The sequence below is a fragment of the Mustela lutreola genome, chromosome 7 (genome assembly GCF_030435805.1).
Source record: "Mustela lutreola isolate mMusLut2 chromosome 7, mMusLut2.pri, whole genome shotgun sequence".
NCBI classification, from domain to species: domain Eukaryota; kingdom Metazoa; phylum Chordata; class Mammalia; order Carnivora; family Mustelidae; genus Mustela; species Mustela lutreola.
The window spans coordinates 67,526,415-67,548,805 of record NC_081296.1 but is presented as its reverse complement, the minus strand read 5'-3'; the positions used below and the strand labels follow the sequence as shown (position 1 = coordinate 67,548,805).

General features: G+C 40.6%; 1 protein-coding gene across 4 annotated transcripts in view; it reads left to right on the top strand.

The window, feature by feature from the left end:
- The window catches only part of EXD1 (exonuclease 3'-5' domain containing 1), a 34,553-nt gene extending 12,986 nt beyond the window's left edge, over nt 1-21,567 (top strand). For all 4 annotated transcript variants that reach the window (XM_059181200.1, XM_059181201.1, XM_059181198.1 and 1 more), the window contains 7 exons: nt 1,093-1,151; nt 4,647-4,733; nt 8,240-8,344; nt 8,421-8,501; nt 13,623-13,766; nt 14,429-14,620; nt 19,833-21,567. In XM_059181200.1, the coding sequence (XP_059037183.1) occupies nt 1,093-1,151; nt 4,647-4,733; nt 8,240-8,344; nt 8,421-8,501; nt 13,623-13,766; nt 14,429-14,620; nt 19,833-20,492 (1,328 nt within the window). In that variant the 3' untranslated portion in view covers nt 20,493-21,567. The remainder of the gene's footprint in view (nt 1-1,092; nt 1,152-4,646; nt 4,734-8,239; nt 8,345-8,420; nt 8,502-13,622; nt 13,767-14,428; nt 14,621-19,832) is intronic.
- The last annotated feature ends 824 nt before the right edge of the window (nt 21,568-22,391 follow it).

Below are 22,391 nucleotides of genomic sequence, written 5' to 3'. Positions count from 1 at the left end.
AGGCTCTCTGCTCAGCGTGGAGCCTGCATCCCCCCCTCTCTCTTCCTGCCTCTCTGCCTACTTGTGATTTCTGTCTGTCAAATAAATAAACAAAATCTTAAAAAAAAAAAAAAGAGGAGAATCATGGTGATTTCAGGGGTTTGGGTGTGAGTATCCTGAAGTATGGAGTGCAATTCAGCTGGCATGGGAACACGTTTTGGGAAGATGATTAAGACTTCAGGTCCTCTGAAGTTTGAATGTCAGCCTAGAGAGGAGGAGAAAGGTCTGAGATGGAGAAACAAAAGTAAGAGTTAGCTGATAGAGTTTTACAGGCTTGAGACTAGATGAGATTACTAGGAGAGTGAGTATAGGTAGAGAAAAAGAGGTATGTGGACTGTGTCCTATGCCACACCTAAGTTTTAGAGGTTGGAGATGAAGAGAAACTATATGTTATGCTATACCTCTAATCTTTTAAATTACATGATTTAAAACCATAATTAAGGACCCAGAGAATTCCAAAAATGTGGACTATGGCCCATCTCCAGGATTTATTTATTTACTTATTTATTTTAAGGTTTTATTTATTTATTTGGCAGAGAGAGAGAGAGCATAAGCAGGGGGAGTAGCAGGCAAGGGGAGAGGGAAAAGCAGGGCTCCTGGCTGAGGAGGGAGTTGATTTGGGACTCAATCCCAGGACCCCAGGATCATGACCTGAGCTGAAGGCAGAAGCTTAACCAGGTGAGCCACCCAGGCACCCTGGACTGATTTATTTTAAACTATAACTTTTTATTATGAACATCCTTTGAAAAGTAAATGTCTTGAAATATTTAAGACACAAGTCTATGAGGAGGGAAACATTATTGGATTTTCACAGGAAATGATTAAATAGTTTAATTCATAAGATTATCATTGTAGGGCTTTTATTCATTCTCATTTGAGAAACAGGATGCTGGAGTGTTCACTGTGTATTGGGCTGACACAGGTGATAGTGAAATAACATTAGACCTTTGAGTTGCAATAGTGGAGAAATTTATGAGGATGGCTAAAATGAGTGGGAAGGCTATTCTATTGCCAAAGAAGACAAATGTGTCTATTACCATCATTCTCCTGCAGAGGAAGAGGAGGTAACATACACAGTCATTGATCAGTTCCAGCAGAAGTTTGGTGCTGCAGTAAGTATTGTCCTTGATCATTCCAAGTATTGTCTGCATATGGGTATCATGTTTATATCTCATAAATTTTTCTCTTATTATAAGACCATTGATGCTTTCCCTAATAAATTCCCAATAAAATATCTGAGGACCTGATAAACGTTAGGTATTGTTCTGAAGTCTAGGATAAAATAATAGTAAAGGCAAAGTTCTTTTTTTTAAAGATTTTGTTTACTTATTTGACAGAGAAAGAAATCACAAGAAGGCAGAGAGGCAGGCAGAGAGAAGGGGAAGCAGGCTCCCTACGGAGCAGAGAGCCCAATGTGGGGCTCAATCCCAGGACCCTGAGATCGTGACCTGAGCCAAAGGCAAAGGCTTAACCCACTGAGCCACCCAGGAAGTCCTAACCACCAATGTAAACACTTTTTTTCCTGTTTATTTATTTATTTAAGTATTCACTGCACCCATTGTGGGGTATGAATTGCATGCTCTTCTGACTGAGCCAGCCAGGCACCTGAAGGGGTTTACATTTTATTGCAAGAAAATAAACAAACAGTTGTCTATCAACTGATGATAAGTGCTACGAAGAAAAATAAATTGTGGTTTGAAAAGTAAAGTAACAAGGAGTTCCTATTTTATGTAGGGTGGACAGAGAAAACCTCTGTGAAGAAGTAACATTGGAATAGCCATCGGAATGAAGTAATAGAGCTAACCATATAGATATTCAGCTAAGGAAATTTTGAAAAGCGTGAATAGCAAGTGCAAAGGCCCTGAGGCTGAAGCACACTTAACTTGTATGGAGGACAGTAGGGAGGCAGGACTACAGTGAAGAATGATAGGAAATGGAAATGGTCAGGAGACAGATCAGGTAGGGTTTTTTGGACATTTTAAGGAGTTTGAGTTTAACCTGGGTAGGTTGGAAAGCCATTGGCAGTTTTAGAGGAGAGTCAGAAATTTTTTTACTTAAATTTTTAGAAGTCCATTCTACATGCTCTGTTTAGGCAATTTCTCTATAGTCATTGATGAATTTCGATGTGACAGTAACTCTTCAGCTTAGCATACAGTTCACAGATGGACTTCATGGGAGTCATTAAGCTTCCTGCAGATACAAGTTTAATGCTTGTGTATGCACAGGTGCATTTCTTTAAGGGAGAGTTAGCTTTCCACTGATTCTTTTTTCTCTAATCACTTAAGTGAGATGTAGTCCATATAACATTAAATTCACCAATTTAAAATGTACCGTTCACTGGATTTTAGCAAATTCACAGAATTGTACATACATCACAATCATTTTTCTTTCCTTTTTATAAAAAGATTTTAAAAAATTTATTTGACAGACAGAGATCACAAGTAGGCAGAGAGAGAGGTGGAAGCAGGCTCCCTGCAGAGCAGAGAGCTCGATGTGGGGCTTGATCCCAGGACCCTGGGATCATGACCTGAGCCAAAGGCAGAGGCTTTAACCCACTGAGCCACCCAGGTGCCCCTGGATATACCATAATTCATTTATCCTTTCACCTTTTGGGTTCTTCCTATTTTGGGCTTTTATGAATAATGCTGCTGTGAACATTCATGTACAAGTTTTTGTTAGCACATGTGTTTTCATTTCTCTGGGATAGATACTTAGAAGTTCAATTGCTAGGTCATATAATAACTCTATGTTTCATATTTTGAGGATTGGCCATTGTTTTCCAAAGCTGCTACTCCATTTTACATCCCCACCAGCAAGATATGAGGATTCCGATTTCTCCATATTCTAACACTGTTGTCATCTGTCATTTTAATTATAGCCATGTTCGTAGTGTGAAGTGATATCTCATTGTGGTTTTGATTTACATTTCCCTGATGGCTAATAATATTGAGCATTTTTCATGTGTTTTTGGATGTTTATATATCTTCTTTGGAGAAATATCTATTCCTTTGTCCATTTTTGAGTAGGCTTTACTCCCACTGTGGGCCTTAAACTCACAACCCTGAGATAAAGAGTCACATGGTGGGGCGCCTGAGTGGCTCAGTGGGTTAAAGCCTCTGCCTTCGGCTCAGGACATGATCCCAGGGTCCTGGGATCAAGCCCCACATCGTGCTCTCTGCTCAGCGGGGAGCCTGCTTTCTCCTCTCTCTCTGCCTGCCTCTCTGTCTACTTGTGATCTCTGAGTGTCAAATAAGTAAATAAAATCTTTAAAAAAAAAAAAAAAAGAGTCACATGCTTTACCAACTGAGCCAGGCAGGTGCTCCTCCTTTGCCTACCCCACCCCCCACAACATGAGGCTTGAACTCATGACCCTGAGATCAAGACCTAAGGTGAGATCAAGAGTGCATCTTACTTGAACATCTTACTTGATCAGGTAAGCCACCCAGGTGCTCCCTTTGTCCATTTTTTAATTGTGTTGGAAGAATTCTTTATATATCAACAGATTCTTGAAAAGGTCCAATGATAACAACAAAAAATGAGATAAGGAACTGAAAATTTGAAGAGGTAGTTGGAAATTCTTGTCAACAAAGAAATGCAGGTTTTATTCCCAGTTCCACAGCCTTCTTGCTGTTGGTTGAGGGTGGAACAAATTCAGTCCCCTTTTTTCATCATCGATGGAAAATACTCAATGTAGAAACCCTCTCTGCTCACTAAAGGAAGATATTGTGCTAGTGAAAGTTATCATGCCCTTCTTTCTTGAGTTATTTACCTACCTGTAAGATGGAGAGAATCTTGTATTGTGTAGATATTTTGACAGATTATGGGTTAAGGTTTTAGAATTGTATGTTTTGAAATAGGATAAGATTATAAATAAAGGGTCAGCATGTGTTCCTGGAATAGCACTATATCAGTTTTGAGTAACTTAATGAGTCTAAGACTTTAAGGGACCTGTTGAGTTCTTATTTCTCTCATTCTAAACAGTATATACTGTGAGACTCAGCCACTACATGAGTTCCTTTCAGGTACAGTAAATTGCTCTGTGTTAGGGCACTATTGCTTGCATGAGGAACCTGGTCATAAAGATAGAAATCTTTTGTTGTAGCATTAGTGGTAACACAGGGTATCTGAGTTTTCAACTCTTATCAGCATTTAGGATATGCATGATTTATTTTCCAGTTGTGTTATAACTTTACAAAAACTGAAAAGAAATTAGAAATATTCAGGGGCACCTGGATGGCTCAGTGGCCTAAGCCTCTGCCTTCGGTTCAGGTCATGATCTCAGGGTCCTGGTATTGAGCCCCTCATCGGGCTCTCTGCTCAGCGGGGAGCCTGCTTCCCCCTCTCTGCCTACTTGTGATCTCTGTCAAATAAATAAAATCTTTAAAAAACAAACAAAAAAAAATTAGAAATATTCAATGTGGGGGGTGTGTGTGCGTGTTTGTGTGTGAAAAAGAGAAGCTGACTTACTTGTGTTTTGGATTAGTCAAGTTTTGTAAGTTTAAAGCATACTATCCACTCTGTTGATTGCTAGCCTTTTACTTGAGCCATCCATGATGTCATAATCGCAACATTTATTTTCTGGAGATCTTCTTCCTTTTTCTCACCAGATGCTCCACATCAAGAAGCAGAGTGTCCTGAGTGTGGCAGCAGAAGGCGCTAATGTGTGTCGTCATGGGAAACTATGTTGGCTTCAGGTCAAAGATATTTTCAACTTTTTATTTTGAAATAATTGTAGATTCACTGGCAAATTGATTTTAATTGTCTTCTTTATGTCACCTCAATATCACTATCCTATAACCTGTTTGGATTTTTTTTCATTTTTCTAGTATTGAGTTTATTCCTTTCAAAAGGAAAGAGCTTTTGCCTCTTCATGGGTTCACTTTTATATTTATCACTGCTGTGTCACAGGCTCTGCTTGAGGTCTTCTTTCCCAGCTCTTTTCTTCCACCTTAGAAATATGAAGAATTTCAGGGGCAGCCAGCTAGCTCAGACAGTGGAGTTCAAGTTCATGGTTCAAGTCCCATGTTGGATGTAGAGTTTACTTAAAAATAAAATCTTTAATTTAATTTGTCTAAGTAAACTCTATACCCAGTGTGGGGCTTGAACTCACTACCCCGAGATCAAGAGTTGCACGCTCTAGTGACTGCCCAGCACCCCTAAATTAAAATCTTAATATATGAAGTTTAAAAAAAAAACATTTTAATTATTCATTTGACAGAGCGAGTGAGAGAGAGAGAGAGAGAAGGCACAAGCAGGGGGAGCAGCAGGCAGAAGCAGAGGGAGAAACAGCCTCCCTGCTGAGCAAAGAACCCGATGTGCAGCTGAATACTAGGACCCTGGGATCATGACCTGAGCTAAAGGTAGAGGCTTAATCCACTGAGCCACCTACACCCCACTATGTGCAAGATATTTATCTTTCCTTCTGGTTGGTAGCATTCCACACCAGGATTCTTCCACATCATTTTCATTTTCCTAGGCTTGGGAGATGTCACGTGAAGGTCCCCACTGTGTCAAAAGTTTGTAGTGAGCCTCAAATAGCTGTAGGTTGGACAGCCACCTTCGGCTCAAACTCGGCAGCATTAGTTTTTAAAAGAATTTTTTAAAAAGATTTTATTTATTTATTTGACAGACGAAGATCACAAGTAGGCAGAGAAGCAGGCAGAGAGAGAAAAAGGGAAGCAGGCTTCCCACTGAGCGGAGTGCCCGATGTGGGGCTCAATCCCAGGACCCTGGGATCATGACCTGAGCTGAAGGCAGAGGCTTTAACCCACTGAGCCACCCAGGCACCCCTAAAAGAATTTTTTAAAAGATTTTATTTATTTATTTGAGAGAGAGAGAAAGAGAGAGCATGAGAGGGGAGAAGGTCAGAGGGAGAAGCAGACTCCCTGTGGAGTTGGGAGCCTGATGCAGAACTTGATTCCGGGACTCCAGGATCATGACCTGAGTCGAAGGTAGTTGCCCAATCAGTGAGCCACCCAGGCACCCAACAGCAGCATCAGTTTTTAAAGAAGGCCAAAGAAGGCAGGCTGAATTCCCAACCAATGTCTTCTATTCTTTGAGTCAGGACCTACCTCCACCTATTGAGAGAATGTATTTTGTTAGGATTGGCAGTCTGCCCACTTCTCAGGGGTACATAAAGGAGTCTACCCTAAATAATTCAAAATATGAAAAAGAATATGTGAGAACCTAGTGATCTTAGCATCATTTTCTGGTGAAAAATCAGAAACAATTTAAGTAGGTTAGCAGTAGGAGACATTACTGTAGATTTGATAGATCTTATGCAGCTGTCAAAAATTGATGACTAGTGCAACGTAGAAAAAAGATTTTTTTGCAAAGTTATGAGTGGGAGAAAGCAGGATATAGATTGGAATGCATACTATCAGAGTCATAAACATGGTTTGCATATGAAAAATGGAAGGGAGCATTGTATGGCATGCATTAGCTCACTGAAGATATGTCTGAGCCATCCATGGGTTTGGTTCTGCTCTAGGTGATGCATGTACAGTGGTGAATCTGGCATAATCTCTCGTCTCACAGAGTTTTCAGTCTAGTAGAGAATTATTTTTTCAAATTTTCTAATGTGTCTATTAAAAAGAACAAGGAGTGACTGTTTTAGGTGTCCTGTTCTTGCAAACAACACGAAAGTTCTGAGAACGGGTGTCAGGTCTGGCAGTTGCAGCTATATCAACATTTGATCCTGAAATGACAAAGATGACATCATGCTGGGTCGCTCTCGCCAGCAAGAACGACACGGAGACACGCGTGGAGGCAAACATCTTTAATGGCTTCTTTTTATCTTCTTCCCCCTCTGGCGCAGCACAGCACGCAGCTCCCGCCGCCCCGCTGGGGCGCCGCCGCCACCTCCAGGGCCGCGCTCCGCCCCTCGGCGCCCGCCACGCCCGCCACCGCTGCCGCTGCCTAACCGGAACTGCGCCGCCGCCATGGTCCAGGCTGCGGCCCCCTCAGGCCGGCCGGCGCGGTGCGGCGCGGCCTGGCTCCCAGCGGGCCCGCCCCTCTACAAGTACATTCAAGCATATATACACCGGCACCTTAGCCCGCCTAGCCAATCACCGCAGTGCTCATGCACCTCCTGCGTGAGTGGACCTAAATGAACAGCCAATCATATTCAGTCCCTTACAGCTCTTATAGTAGGCCTCCTGTACTGGCTCCCGACAATGCTGCCCTGTCGCTGGCTCTCTAGACCTGTTAGGATCTCCCTTTGCCTTTATTCCCTGACTCAGTAGATGATTCAGCTATAATACTACCTTGGTGAATTTTATGATCAGAAACAGTCTAAAATCCTTATGATTGTATAAAATTGAACTAAAAAATGGTGTCTCACATCCTACCATTTGTGCCAGTTTATTTGTTGCCTATATAAAACTGCTAGAGAGAGGTTCCTGGGTGTCTCAGTAGGTTAGCGACTGCCTTCGGCTCATGTCATGATCCCAGGGTCCTGGGATTGAGCCTCGAGTCGGGCTCCCTGCTCCACAGGGGAGTCTGCTTCTCCCTTTCCCCGTGTTCACGCTCTCTTTTTCTCTTTTGGATAAACAAACAAACAAACAAACAAAAACTGCCAGAGAGCAAGGATCTTCTCTTCTGAATAATATTATGTAACACCTAAAGTAACCATGCATATCACGAGACTCAGAGAAATAGCATGTTGTGTTGCCAACAACAAAATGCTCTTCATTCCTCTTAAACCTACAGTCCTTGGAGTATTAAGATGCCATGGGTAAGCTATAAAACATTAAATTGGGGAGTGTAAAAAGCAAAAGACTAAGTCCACCAGCTTGTCTCTTTCTGCCCTTTTGAAAAATCACAGTGAGGGGCATATGGGTAGCTCAATTGATTAAATGTTTGACTCTTGATTTCAGCTCAGGTCATGATCTTGGGGTTGTGGGATTGAGCCCTGTGTCAGGCTTTGTAGTTGGCATGGAGTCTGCTTGAGATTCTCTCTCTCCTTCGCCCTCTCCTCCTGCTCATGCTCTTTCTCTCTCTTTCAAAATCGCAAATCGTAGTTTCTTCGCTTTACTTAAGATAAAATTGAACTTGTTTTCCCTGAGTATCACTGAATGCCTGTTGTTTTCTTTAAAAGTGAGGGTGTGAAATATTTTATCACATATCTTTCTTGACTGCAGACCCCCTTCCTTAGTTCCTTTTTACCCTATAATACATGTGTCTGGATGATCTATTGCAGGTGGCCACAAATAGCCGAGTTTACTTATTTGATATTTTCCTTCTGGGAAGTCGTGCTTTCAACAATGGACTTCAGATGGTATTAGAAGACAAGAGAATTTTGAAGGTGAGTGTGTAAGCTGATTTCCCCGATAGTAAGATTAGCAACCAGGTTCTAATTACTCTGTCTTCTGATTCTTTAGGTTATCCATGATTGTCGTTGGCTTTCTGATTGCCTCTCTCATCAGTATGGAATTTTGCTGAATAATGTCTTTGACACACAGGTACAAGCAGGGAAACCATGATTCAGTCCAGGGTATATAGCTCTTATAGAAAAAAGGCCCCATTTGGTGAGTGATTAAGCCTTTTTGTGTGTGTGTGCATGCCTTATTCCTGCATTCTTCTCCATGTAAGATGTCTATGCAATAGGTGACAATATTTGGTGAACTATAAAAGCACTACAGAAAAGTTACTTAAGGGACACCTGGGTGGCTCAGGTCATGATCTCAGGGTCCTGGGATCAACCCTTACTTGGTTCTCTGCTCAGTGGGGAGCCTGCTTCCCCCTCTCTCTCTGCCTGCCTCTCTGCCTACTTGTGATCTCTCTCTATATATATATCTCTCTCTGTGTGTCAGATAAATCTTAAAAAAAAAAAAGTATTTTGGGCGTAGCTGGTTGGCTCAGCTGATTGAGCATGTGGCTCTTGATGTCAGCTCCAATCATGATCTTGGGGTCCAGGGATGGAGGCCTGTGTCACCAGGGAGTCTGCTTATCTCTCTCCCTCTGCCCCTCCTCCTGCTTACATGCTCTCTCTCTCTCTCTCTCAAATAAATAAAACAAGTATTGAAGAATTTTTCTCTCATTTTGCTCCAGAATTTGTCAAATAAGAAGCAAGCTCTGGGTGGTGCCTGGGTGGCTCAGTCTTTAAAAGTCTGCCTTTGGCCTGGGTCGTGATCCCAGGGTCCTGGGATCAAGCCCCACATTGGGCTTCCTGCTCAGTGGGGAGCCTGCTTCTCCCTCTCCTGTTCCTCCTGCTTGTGTTTCCTCTCTCACTGTCTCTCTCTCTGTCAAAGAAAATCTAAAAAAAAAAAAAAAAAAAAAAAAAAGGCAGCAAGCTCCGGGGTACCTGACTGGCTTAAACAGGAGAGCATGCAACTCTTGATCTTGGGGCCATGAGTTCAAGCCCCATATTGGGTGTAAGGATTACTTTAAAAATAAATAAATAAAGTCTTAAAAAAGCAGCAGCAGCAGCAGCAAGCTCCGTACTGTATAGCATTCAGAAACTTGAACAATTTGGCAGGTCATTCATAAATCTGACATGAGACACTTAGTGTGAGGTAACAGTTACATTTGTGCCTTTAGCTCATATGTACCAGTTAAGACTAATAGCTAGTTAGCATCTAGGTCAGAGATGCAGGTTGTCTTAATATGCCCCAAAAGCCTATTCTGGGCCAAAATAGTCTGATTATATATGGTTCTTCTCTACCCTAAAGAATCCTTGAGAAATGAGAAGTACTTAGAGTATACTAACTTGCTCTTAGAGCTGATCTGAGTTTCTGGTATGGCTGTGAGAATAGTAAAACCACTAGCTTTCATTATGTCTCCTTTATGTTCTTCTAGTCTTCTAGGTTTATGCCAGTCAAAGGGGACAAGTTGAATACGTAAGTCTATAGATAGACTTTGGAGAGGGGTTAAAATAATGAATTATTTCTTATTATTTTTAAGTAATCTCTGTACCCTTAGCCAATTATTTTTGAGCAAAAATTCTGAAAAGCTCAATGTTGTTATTAAATATGGTTTAAATTTGCTCTTACATAACTTCCCATAATGAACTTTTTGCCACTTCTCTTTTGACCTGTTCCTTGGGCCTTCTTTCAGGATCTTTCTCTATATAGAGATTATTTCTAGCTTACTCCAAAATGTCAGAGAATTGCTTATTGTTCCTGAGACCATTAGGCTTCTTGATTAGACCCCATATGAACATGTTAGCACATCTTTCTGTATTTACTTTTCAGACTTCCAGAGTACAAGAAGCAGGAATTGAGAATTTTTCCAGTTTTTTCCCTTTAACATAGTGTATTCGCATCCTATTGCTGTTGTAACAAATCACCACAAATTTAGTAGCTTAAGACAACGTAAGTTTACTCTCTTACAGTTCTGGAGGTCAGCACTCTGCAATCATTCTCACTGCCACGAAAGTATCAGCAGGGCTCCTTTCTTGTGGAGGCCCTCAGGGAAGTCTGTTTCTCTGCCTTTTCAGCTGTCACTGTATTCTTTGGCTTGTGGCTCCTGCCATCTTCAAAATGTGCCACTGCTTACAGTCACAAACTGGTAGTCTCTTGGTGGGCTGGACCAAGAAAGCACACATAAACCCAGTGATATTTGGCTCTGGCCAGCAACTAGAGGGAGATACATAGCTGTATAAGTATATAGAATTCTATTTTATTTTAGTTGAGTTTTGGCAAAACAGAAATGAGAAAAGCATTTTATATTTCTGCTCAGTGCTTACAAGCCTGTTGGTCTTTGCTCAGTGGCAGTGGAATTGGGGTGGCAGGTTAAGAAGGAGCGGTTATTGATGGCTAAAGGAAGCAAGAAGTTGGGAGAACTTCAAGCTTTGCATGGAAGTGAGGAAAGCTGGCACAAACGTTTTCTAGAGTACCGACTTTTTTACTGAAACTTTTTAATTGATCCCAGTAAGAGAGGATTGCCCACTGATTGCCCTGAAGCCTAAGTGTTGTGACAGCACATTTGTTTTTTAATAATACTATGATATTAGCATAGAGAAGTGTGAATAGATATGCAAGAAAGCAAGTAAGAGAAAAATTGTATTCATATTAGAGAATGACATAATTTTCTTTTTTTTTTCTGGGAGAGAATCCCCTTAAAAAAAACCTCTCTAAGTTTTAGAAAAGATATTCAGTTGATTCTGAATTGTTTTCAAATAAAGAATTTGTTCTTCTGTTTGTTAGAAAAAAAACAAAAATGCACCACTACAGTCTCTGCTTCCAATGCCCCATCACCTCCAGTAACTTGTAGCCAAATCTTCCTCTTGTTCAGGGACATGGAGGATCCACCCAGATAATTCAAGATAATCTTTCTCTCTCAAGAGTCTTAATCACGGGGCGCCTGGGTGGCTCAGTGGGTTAAAGCCTCTGCCTTCGGCTCGGGTCATGATCCCAGGGTCCGGGGATCGAGCCCCGCATCGGGCTCTCTGCTCCGCAGGGAGCCTGCTTCCTCCTCTCTCTCTGTCTGCCTCTCTGCCTAGTTTCTCTCTGTCAAATAAATAAAATTTAAAAAAACTATTAAAAAAAAAAAGAGTTTTAATCACTCCTGCAAAGTCCGTTTGCTATATAAAATAATGTTGATAGGTTCCAGGGGTTAGGATGTGGATATCTCTGTAGACTGTTATTTAGCCTACCACACAATTTTTAAAACAAATTATTTTTATTTTAATTTTTTAAATTAACATATAATGTATTATTAGCCCCAGGGGTACAGGTCTATGAGTCGCCAGGTTTACATACTTCACAGCACATACCTTCCCCAGTGTCCATAACCCCACCAACCTCTCCCTACCCCCTCCCCTTGGCAACCCTCAGTTTGTTTTGTGAGATTAAGAGTCTCTTATGGTTTGTCTCCCTCCCGATCCCATCTTGTTTCATTTATTCTTTTCCTACCCCCCAAACTCTCCACATTGCCTCCAACTTCCTCATATCAGGGAGATCATATGATAATTATCTTTCTCTGATTGATTTATTTTGCTAAGCATAATACCCTCTAGTTCCATCCATGTCGTTGCAAATGGCAAGATTTCATTTCTTTTGATGGCTGTGTAGTATTCCATTGTATGTATTTATAAATATATATATATACACACACACAGACCATATCTTCTTTATCCATTCATCTGTTGATGGACATCTAGGTTTTTTCCATAGTTTGGCTATTGTGGACATTGCTGCTATAAACATTCGGGTACACGTGCCCCTTCGGATCACTACATTTGTATCTTTAGGGTAAATACCCAGTAGTACAATTGCTGGTTCCCAGGGTAGCTCTATTTTCAACTTTTTGAGGAACCTCCATGCCATTTTCAAGCTGGTTGCACCAGCTTGCATTCCCACCTACAGTGTAGGAGGGTTCCCCTTTCTCCGCATCCTCACCAGCATCTGTCATTTCCTGATTTGTTAATTTTAGCCATTCTGACTGGTGGGAGGTAGTATCTCATTGTGGTTTTGATTTGTATTTCCCTCATGCTGAGTGATGTACCACACAATTTTTAAAATATTTATGTATTAGAGAGAGAGAGAGAGAGTACATATGCAAGCATGGGGAGAGGCAGAGGGAGAAAGAGAAGCAGACTCCCCACAGAGCAGGGAGCTGGATGTGGGGCTGATCCCAGGATGTTGAGATCATGACCTGAGTTGAAGGCAAATGCTTAACCAACTGAGCCACCCAGGCACCCCAAGATCTTATTATTTTTGAGTCATCTCTTCACTCAACATGAGGCTCAGACAACCCTGAGATTAAGTTGCATGCTCTACCAACTAAGCCTGCCTGGTGCCTCTCCAATTCTTTTTTTTTTCCCCTCCTAATTCTTTTTTTTTTTTTTTTTAAGATTTTATTTATTTATTTGTCAGAGAGAGAGCGAGCAAGAGCGAGCACAGGCAGACAGAGCGTCAAGCAGAGTTAGAGGGAGAAGCAGGCTCCCCGTGGAGCAAGGTGCCCGATGTGGGACTCGATCCCAGGACGCTGGGATCACGACCTGAGCCAAAGGCAGCTGCTTAACCAACCAAGCCACCCAGGTGTCCCTCCCCTCCCAATTCTTAATTGTATTAGCTTTCCTTGCCAAAATTTTGCCAGAGTTGCTGATAAGTAATACAAATAATTCTCAAATTTATCTTCCTTTCCCCACTGCCTAAGGGTACTAAGGAGTAATAGATAATCATAAGGCAGGCAAACAAAAGGAGTGGAAAAGAAGGAGGATGAGGATACTTTAAAGTTGGGTGATCATTTTGTTTTCTTTCCTAATTTTTCAGAATTAGCTGACTGAACAATTTTTCCGATGACATTTTCTGTCATGTGGGTCCTTAGGGAGATTGGTATTTAAAGACATTTTTCTAGGGCGCCTGGGTGGCTCAGTGGGTTAAGCCGCTGCCTTCGGCTCAGGTCATGATCTCAGGGTCCTGGGATCAAGTCCTGCATTGGGCTCTCTGCTCAGCAGGGAGCCTGCTTCCCTCTCTCTCTCTCTGCCTGCCTCTCTGCCTACTTGTGATTTCTCTCTGTCAAATAAATAAATAAAATCTTAAAAAAAAAAAGACATTTTTCTAAATATATTTCTGCCATGAGATAGCTATGTAATCTTCAGGCAGGTTTTTGTTTTGTTTTGTATTTTTATGCCACAGGTAGCGGATGTCCTTCAATTTTCCATGGAAACAGGTGGCTTTCTTCCAAACTGCATCAGTACTTTACAGGAGAGTTTAATCAGACACCTTAAGGTAGCCCCTAAATATCTCTCCTTTCTGGAAGAAAGACAGAAATTGATTCAGGTGAATATTGAAGCATGCCCCATATGACATTAATCTTTCCAAGGGTTTTGTGAGTGGGATCATCAGCATATTACATAGACAAGTGGCAGCAGCTGTGTAAGGATAGGAGCATTGCCAAAATTTTAGCTGTTTCAAATGGGAAGTTTGTGATTTCAAGTTGATAAAAGCCAGGATTCATATTTGTTGGTTATCAGAAAGTACTCTGAAATAAATTTACAGTCCTCCGGGGAAGGTTTTTGTTGGGAATGTTGTTTAAGGTGTGATGGAATCAAAACCATCCCACTTATTTCTTTCAAAGTAGAATAAATTTTCCTTAGCTCCTACTAGCCTCACCTGCACACTTAGATCATGACCATATGGTTTGTAGTTTTGGTCCTATAATTAAGTCTATTCTCTTCAGTATTGAATGAGAAGCCCTGATTGGTTGATTGATGGATTGATCTTTCTCTCTCTCTCCCACAGTCCCTCCCTGTCACCCCATCTTTTCCCATATCACACTTAATATATACATACATAAGGGGTGTGTTTGTGTGTATTTTCAGAAATACACTGTCATTGAAGAAAATAACGGTAATAGTGTTTTAAGTTAAGTGACCCTTAGATAAACAGTTATCTTTAAAGTTTTGCTTATTATTCAGAGAAAATTGTCTGGGTATCTCTAGGAAAATCCAGAATTGTGGTTCACACGACCTCTTTCACCCTCCTTACTGAAAATTTTGGCCCTGGAAGCTACCTACCTACTACCCCTTCGTCTGATACTCCTGGATGAGATGATGTCTGACCTAACCACCCTTGTGGATGGGTACCTGAACACTTACCGAGAAGGGTCTGCAGACCGCCTGGGGGGCACAGAGGTAGGTGTGGCAATCCGAGACTGTGTTTTTAGCACTTCCATTCCTGCCCCATTGCTCATGGAGGGCACAGTGATACCTGTTCTTCCCAGTTTTGGGAAACCACAAGGCTGACTTGGTTATAAACATTTTTTTTTAAGATTTATTTACTGATTTATTTGACAGAGATCACGAGTAGGCAGAGAGGCAGACAGAGAGAGGGGGAAGCATTTTCCTTGCTGAGCAGAGATCCCAATATGGGGCTTGATCCCAGGACCCTGAGATCATCACCTGAGCTTCGAAGGCAGAGGCTTAACCCACTGAACCACCCAGCACCCCAGTCATAAAACTTTGAAGGAGCTATAGCTTGGGCTCCATTCATCTCCTTAAGTACATCTTTGCAGTATTAAGTTATACTCTGTCAAAGAATGGACAAATTTAAGATTTCATTACCAATTTGTAAGAAACCAGCACAATGTATCAGAACTATAGACTTGGAGTTAGCAAACTATTGCCCTAAGGCCACATCTGGCCCACAGCCTGCTTTTGTGCTTCTCACAAGGTCAGAAAGAAGGCTTTTTATGATTTTAATGGTAGGCAACAGAGATCATTTGTGGCTAAAATAGTTACCGTTTGACTCCTTACATAAAAAATTTGCCTTCTGGGTCTGGGGGCACCTGGCTGACTCTGTCAGTGGAGCATGTGACTCTTGGTCTTAGGGTCATGAGTTTGGGTGTTGGGTGTAGAGATTGCTTAAAGGTAAAGTCGTTTAAAAAACAACAAAGAAGTCGCATCTGCTGCTATTGGTGCTAATAGCCATGCTTACTTAGGAATACTGAAGCAAAACCCTAAATAAAATAATAACATTTTTGATATGATCCCTGCTTTGATGTATTATACTTCTCTTTTAATGTGTTGCCGATTTCTGCTTGCAAGCATCGTACAGTGTTAGGAAATTCTCCATTTTCCTAGAACAAAGAAAGTCTTATGATTATCTCTTATACGCTGAAAAGAATGTATCCTTTCTGTATTTTGCTCTCACTGTATTTTGCAACATAAAAATCCTTGTATACCCTGTTCAGTTGCAGAATTTAAATATCTTTCATTTATCATTGTAAAACCAAGGAGTTTTATAACTTTTTGTAATTTGTTTTCATTTTTTAAGGCTGAAAAGATGTGATAATATCCTATATACATTACTGATTAAAGTTGGAATACAGGATAAATCATATCTTTTTTTTTTAAAGATTTTATTTATTTATCAGAGGGAGAGAGGGGGAGAGAGCGAGCACAGGCAGACAGAATGGTAGACAGAGGCAGAGGGAGAAGCAGGCTCCCTGCTGAGCAAGGAGCCCGATGTGGGACTCGATCCCAGGACACTGGGATCATGACCTGAGCCGAAGGCAGCTGCTTAACCAACTGAGCCACCCAGGCGTCCCAGGACAAATCATATCTTAAACAGGAAATCTATATAATGTTTGATTCAGAACACTGAAAGCATTCCCATTAGTATCATGAAAATACAAAAATTGGGGTGCCTGGGTGGCTCAGTGGGTTAAAGCCTCTGCCTTTGGCTGGGGTCATGATCTCAGGGTCTTGGGATCGAGCCCCACATCAGGCTCTCTGGTCCAGGGAGCCTACTTCCTCCCCTCTCTCTCTCTGCCTGTCTCTCTGCCTACTTGTGATCTCTGTCAAATAAATAAATAAAATTTTTAAAAAATACAAAAATTGTGACTACCGTCACCACCTTAACATTTTTTGAAGCTATTAACCAATGAAAAATATTTTTTTAAAAGATTTTAATTATTTGTCAGAGGGAAGAGCACAAGCAGGGTAATCTGCAGGCAGGGGAGAAGCAGGCTCCCTGCTGGGTGAGGAGTCTGATGCAGGACTCTTCCCAGGACCCTGGGATGATGACCAGAGGTCAAGTCAGCCAATTAACTGACTGAGCCACCCAGGCATCCCGCAAATGAAATTTGAAGGAAAAAAAAAGACAAACTATAAAAAATGAATAGGAGGAATCAAAATTATGACTTGCCAATGATACAAATGAAAATGTAGAAAATCAGTGGAAAAAGATTACTACAAACAAAAGAATAGTTTAGTAAAATGGGTACAAATACAACATGACAATTGATAGTTTTTTTGCATCTGTATATGCAGCAAAAAATATATAATGGGATAAACACCCATTTATAATTGTAACAAAAAGATAGATTACCTAGAAATAAATCTTATAAGAAATGTGAAATATAAAGGAAACATTAAAATATCACTGAATGGCATAAAAGCAGACTTAAATGAATGGGGACGCTAAGCATTTTTAGTTATCAATTACTCTTAAATTAACTATTGAATTTGCCTCTATTCCAAGAAAAATACTAACATCAGCATTGTTTTGGCAAACTGTGAGTATAGTGCTTATAAAGATAAATACATATAAATAAGACTTGTCCTGTCAGATATTAAGTCATATAAGTCTACATTAAATAGAAATCATTTTGGGGCACCTGGATGGCTCAGTTGGTAGAGCATGACTCTCGTGATCTCAGGGTTGTAAATTTGAGGCCCGTTTTGGGTGCCGAGATTAGTTAAAACAACAACAACAACATTTTGTGACTGGTACATGTGTAGGCAGATCAATGGAACATAGTAGAGAACCCAGCAAAAGATCCAATATCTATCTGCCAGTATGGGGGCACCTGGGTGGCTCAGTCAGTTTAGCATGTGCCTCCGGCTCAGGTCAGGATCTAACAGTCCTGATACCAAGCCTTGGGCTTGCTGCTCAGCAGGGAGTCTGCTTCTCCCTCTTCCTCTGCCCACCGTTCCCCCTGCTGTGCTCTCGCCAGTTCTCTCTCTCTCAAATAAATGAGTAAGATTTTTTTTTTAAATATTTTATTTATCTATTTGACAGTGAGAGATCACAAGTAGGCAGAGAGGCGGGCAGAGAGAGAGGAAGGGAAGCAGGCTACCGGCCGAGCAGAAAGCCCGATGTGGGGCTTGATCCCAGGACCCTGAGATCATGACCTGAACCGAAGGCAGCAGCCCAACCAGGCCACCCAGGCGCCCCGAGTAAGATCTTTAAAAGAAAATTTCTGCCAGTATCATTGGGATAAAGGTAGAATTTCCAATTAATGAGAAAAAGATAATCAATAAAAGGCTTTAGGTAATTGACTAAGCATTGTATGGGAAGAGAATCAAAGTTGGATTACCAAAATAAATTCCTTGGATCAAGTATTTATGTTAACAATAGGATTATAAAATTATTAGAAAAAACAACTAAAAGAAAATTATTTCACAGTAAGGAATGCTTTTCTTCCTGCCTCCCAAGTTCATTGAAGAATAACTGACAAAATTAATTCTATATAAAGCATACATTATGATGATTTGATATACATATACATTGTGAAATGATTATCAAGACTAAGATAAGTAATGTATCCATCAACTCATATAATTAACTCTGTGTGGTAAAAATGCTAAAGATCTGCTCTTAGCAATTTTCAAGTATATGGTACCACGTTATTATAGTAAACGTGCAGTGCATTAGATCCTCAGAATTTATTTATGTTTTTGTAGGTTTTTTTCCTTGTAGTTGAAAATTTGTACCCTTTAACCTCCATCTCCCTCTTTTCTTCTCCTCCCAGCTGCTGGCAACCTCCATTCTATACTGTTCCTATGAAATTAGCTTTTTTAAAAAAAATATTTCACATATAAGTGATACCATACAATATTTTCTCTGTCTGGTTTATTTCACTTACCATAATGCCCTTTAAGTGCATCCATGTCACAAATGGCAGCAGTTTCTTCCTTTTTAATAGCTAAATATTATTCCAGTGTGTGTGTGTATCTCACATCTTTTTTATCCATTCATCCATTTATGTAAATAGGTAATTTCCATATCTTAGCTATTGTGAGTAATGCTGCAGTGTAAAGGGAGTGCAGATATCTCTTAAAGATAGTGATTTCACTTCCTTTTGTACATATACCCAGATATGGAATTGCTGGACTGCATGGTAGTACTATTTTTATTTTTATTTTTTTAAGATTTTATTTATTTGACAGACAGAGATCACAGGTAGGCAGAGAGGCAGGCAGAGAGAGGAGGAAGCAGTCTCTGCTGAGCAGAGAGCCCAATGCGGGGCTCGATCCCAGGATGCTGGGATCAAGTCCTGCATTGGGATTCTTGCTCAGCGGGGGGCCTGCTTCTCTCTCTGCCTCTGCCTGCCACTTTGCCTGCTTATGCTCACACTCTATCTCTTTCTCTCCGACTAAACTTTTTTTTTTTTTAAGATTTTATTTATTGGGACGCCTGGGTGGCTCAGTTGGTTAAGCGGCTGCCTTCGGCACAGGTCATGATCCTGGCGTCCTGGGATTGAGTCCCATATCGGTTCCTTGCTGGGCAGGGAGCCTGCTTCTCCCTCTGCCTCTGCCTGCCACTCTGTCTGCCTGTGTTCACTCTCTCTTTCTTTCTGACAAATAAGATTTTATTTATTTATTTGACAGAGATCTCAAGTAGGCAGAGAGGCAGGCAGAAAGAGAGGAGGAAGCAGGCTCCCTGCTGAGCAGAGAGCCTGATTCGGGACTCCATCCTAGGACCCTGGGATCATGACCTGAGCCAAAGGCAGAGGTTTTAACCCACTGAGGCACCCAGGCACCCCTCTCTGACGAAATAAATAAATAAAACCTTTTAAAAATTCTCTTAAAAAAATCAAGATGCAGAAGAATATATATTATACTATGATACCATTTGTGTAAAATAGTATTTAGGAAGAGTTATCAAAATAAAAGGTTGTGGGGAAACTAAAATTGAAAAACGTGATGCAATGAAGAAATGAAAATGAAGTGAAAAAAATGAAAATAAATGCATTTAGTAACAGGTATATATACACAGACATAATCACAGATGCATAGACTGTATCTTTGTGTGGCTACTTGAGAAACTGCTTTCTAACTTGCTAAGGGGACTGGGAACAGGTTGGGCAGGACACTTATTTTTCATCATTAATCTTTACACATGCACACACCCATGCACAACACACACACGAAATGGATTCAAAATATTTAACTTAATCAGAAATAGTACTACCATAGTTGAATACGCTAGAGGGAGCCGTAAGAACACATTTGAATTGATGCTCACTTGCCTAATACTGTTAAGTACAGCTGAAGTGATTTTAAGGACCATATTCAGAAGTTTCGTTAGAATGGACTTATTTTCCTGTTCTTTTCTTAGCCTACATGTATGGAGCTTCCAGAAGAACTGCTTCAACTCAAGGACTTCCAGAAGCAGCGCAGAGAGAGAGCTGCAAGAGAATATAGGGTGAATGCACAGGGACTCCTAATAAGGACAGGGATATGTCCAAAGAAATCAATGACAGAGACAGTGGGGAAAGAGGGGAAAGGGGGGGTTTCGTTGCTTTGTAAGAACTCTACACCAGATAAAACTCCAGGTTTTACATCTCATCGGGATGGAAATTTGCTGATAGAAAAATCTAAAAATAAGCAAACTCTGACAGAATCTCAACATCAACCTCCCATGAAGGAAGAAACCAGTGAGGATGGTGTCAACAAACTCATTTGCCCTGAGCCAGAGGGGCTAGAGGACCAGGGGAGAATAATTCAAAAAGAACACGGTAAGATACCCAAACAGGAATTTCAGACAAGTTTATCTTTGAAAGAGGAGATAGAACAGTTACTGATGCTGGAAAACAAGGATGACCTAAAATGCACAAAACAAGATGTTTCAGTGTCTCCTTCCCTTCCTCAGGAAACCGGAGTGTCTCCAAGTGATACCTTTCTTCCTTTTAGAAAAGCTGTGCTTCCCACACTTCCTCCCTGTCCAGCCTTGGAGAAAACCGATTCTTGGATTAATTTTTCTCCAAATTTATCTTAGAGATGTGCAGTTTATTCTTGAGACCGTGAAGGTGGCTCGTTTCCTGTGCCAGAAGGACTTTCCTCAGTGCTTAAGTTGGTCATGTTGTAAATTTAGGATTGCCTCAGTCACAGAGGAAGGAAGACTTCAGCGAAAATTATATCCTCTTGTTTTCTCCTGCATGCCTAGAATTTGGTTAGGAGGGAATGAATAAGTTAAATAGTGGAAGAAGTAAATGTTTTGATTATGTCACTGTGCAGATGTGTTCCCAGTGTTTCAGAGTGAATGATTTCTCATAATTTGAAGAGGGGAAAAAATCTTAGGCTTAGTACCTGGAAGAATCTTTACTCTTAAACTTTTTTTTTTTTTAATGTAAACCCTATGCCCAAAGTGCAGCTTGAACTCACAATCCCAAGTTTAAGAGTTGTATGCTCTACCAAGTGAGCCAGCCAGACGCTCCTACTTTTAAACTTCTGTTGTATTTTTTGGTTTGAAAGGGGTTGGTAAAAGTTGTATCAATAAGTTTTTAAAAATTGGTACCTGATAACTTTACCAGTACATTTTTCTTTTTTAAAATACTAACTCTAACTTGTCAATTATACCTCAAAAAAGCTAAAAAAAAAAAAAAACTTTAGTTTTGAATTTTTAATGTTTTTTTTGTCTTATATCATAAACACAAATTAATGTTACTAAGGAATCAATATCCCAGTTTTAATTTCTTTTGATTTCTTTACTTTTAGAAAGTTTTGTCTATTTTCGTAACAAAGCAGGGACTTCTTTTGAGTATATCTGTTATGTAAACTTGAAGTTTGAGTCCCTCTATTTTCCTGGAGTTAGTATACTTTTTTTTGTTATTTTGTTTAAAAAAATTTTTTTTAATTTTTTGTAGGCTCCACACCCAGTGTAGGGCTTGAACTTACAACCCTGAGGTTGAGTTGCCTTCTCTACTGACTGAGCCAGCCAGGTGCCCCAGTTTGGTATTCTTTCTTTGGGTGAAAGGAAGGTGGCTTGTACTGAAACCTTTTTATATTGAGTACTTGCAAGTTGCTCACATTTTTTTGTGTACAATAACCAATAAACCTGTTGTGCCATTGGATTATCTTTTTTCTTCATTTGGTCACAGTAGGAATAAGATAGAATATGTCTGGATTTCTAGGTCTGGAGTCCAATGTAAAAAGCCTGTTGACTCTCATACAGGACTAATTTATTATGCCTATGGGAAACTTCGAGACAGCCTATAATGAGGAACATCCTTGTCTTCACTTGCCGATTCTGAGTGCTACCAGAAAAATAGCTGTGCCCTTCCAAACTCCAGAACGCAGATTTAGTCTAAACTAAAGATGAAGGCAGGTCCAAGAGCATCAGTTCATCCCTGCAGTTCCAGTGTCTCACTTGTCCTTCATTGAGAAGGTCACTTTGGGTCAAGGTGGTTTCTGGTTCATCTTGGGTGAATACATCTTCAGATTGAGCCCAGAATGTGGTTAATCCAGGTTTACTCTGGAAAGTGCATGAATTCTTGTAAAATTTCTAGAACAGATTTAACTTCCTACAGAACCATTAAATTGCCACACACAACATATATACATAAAGGCTACAAAGAAAAACAAAACACTCTTCATATTCAAAAGAAGAAGTCTTGTTTCATTAGGTATGTTTGACTATATTTGAGAAGAACCGGGGTGCCTGGGTGACTCAGTCAGTTAAGCAACTGACTCTTTTTTTTTTTTTTTAAGATTTTATTTATTTATTTGACAGACAGAGATCACAAGTAGGCAGAGAGGCAGGCAGAGAGAGGAGGAAGCAGGCTCCCTGCTGAGCAGAGAGTCCAATGCAGGGCTCCATCCCAGACCCTGGGATCATGACCTGAGTCAAAAGCAGAGGCTTTAACCCACTGAGCCACCCAGGTGCCCCGGCATTTTT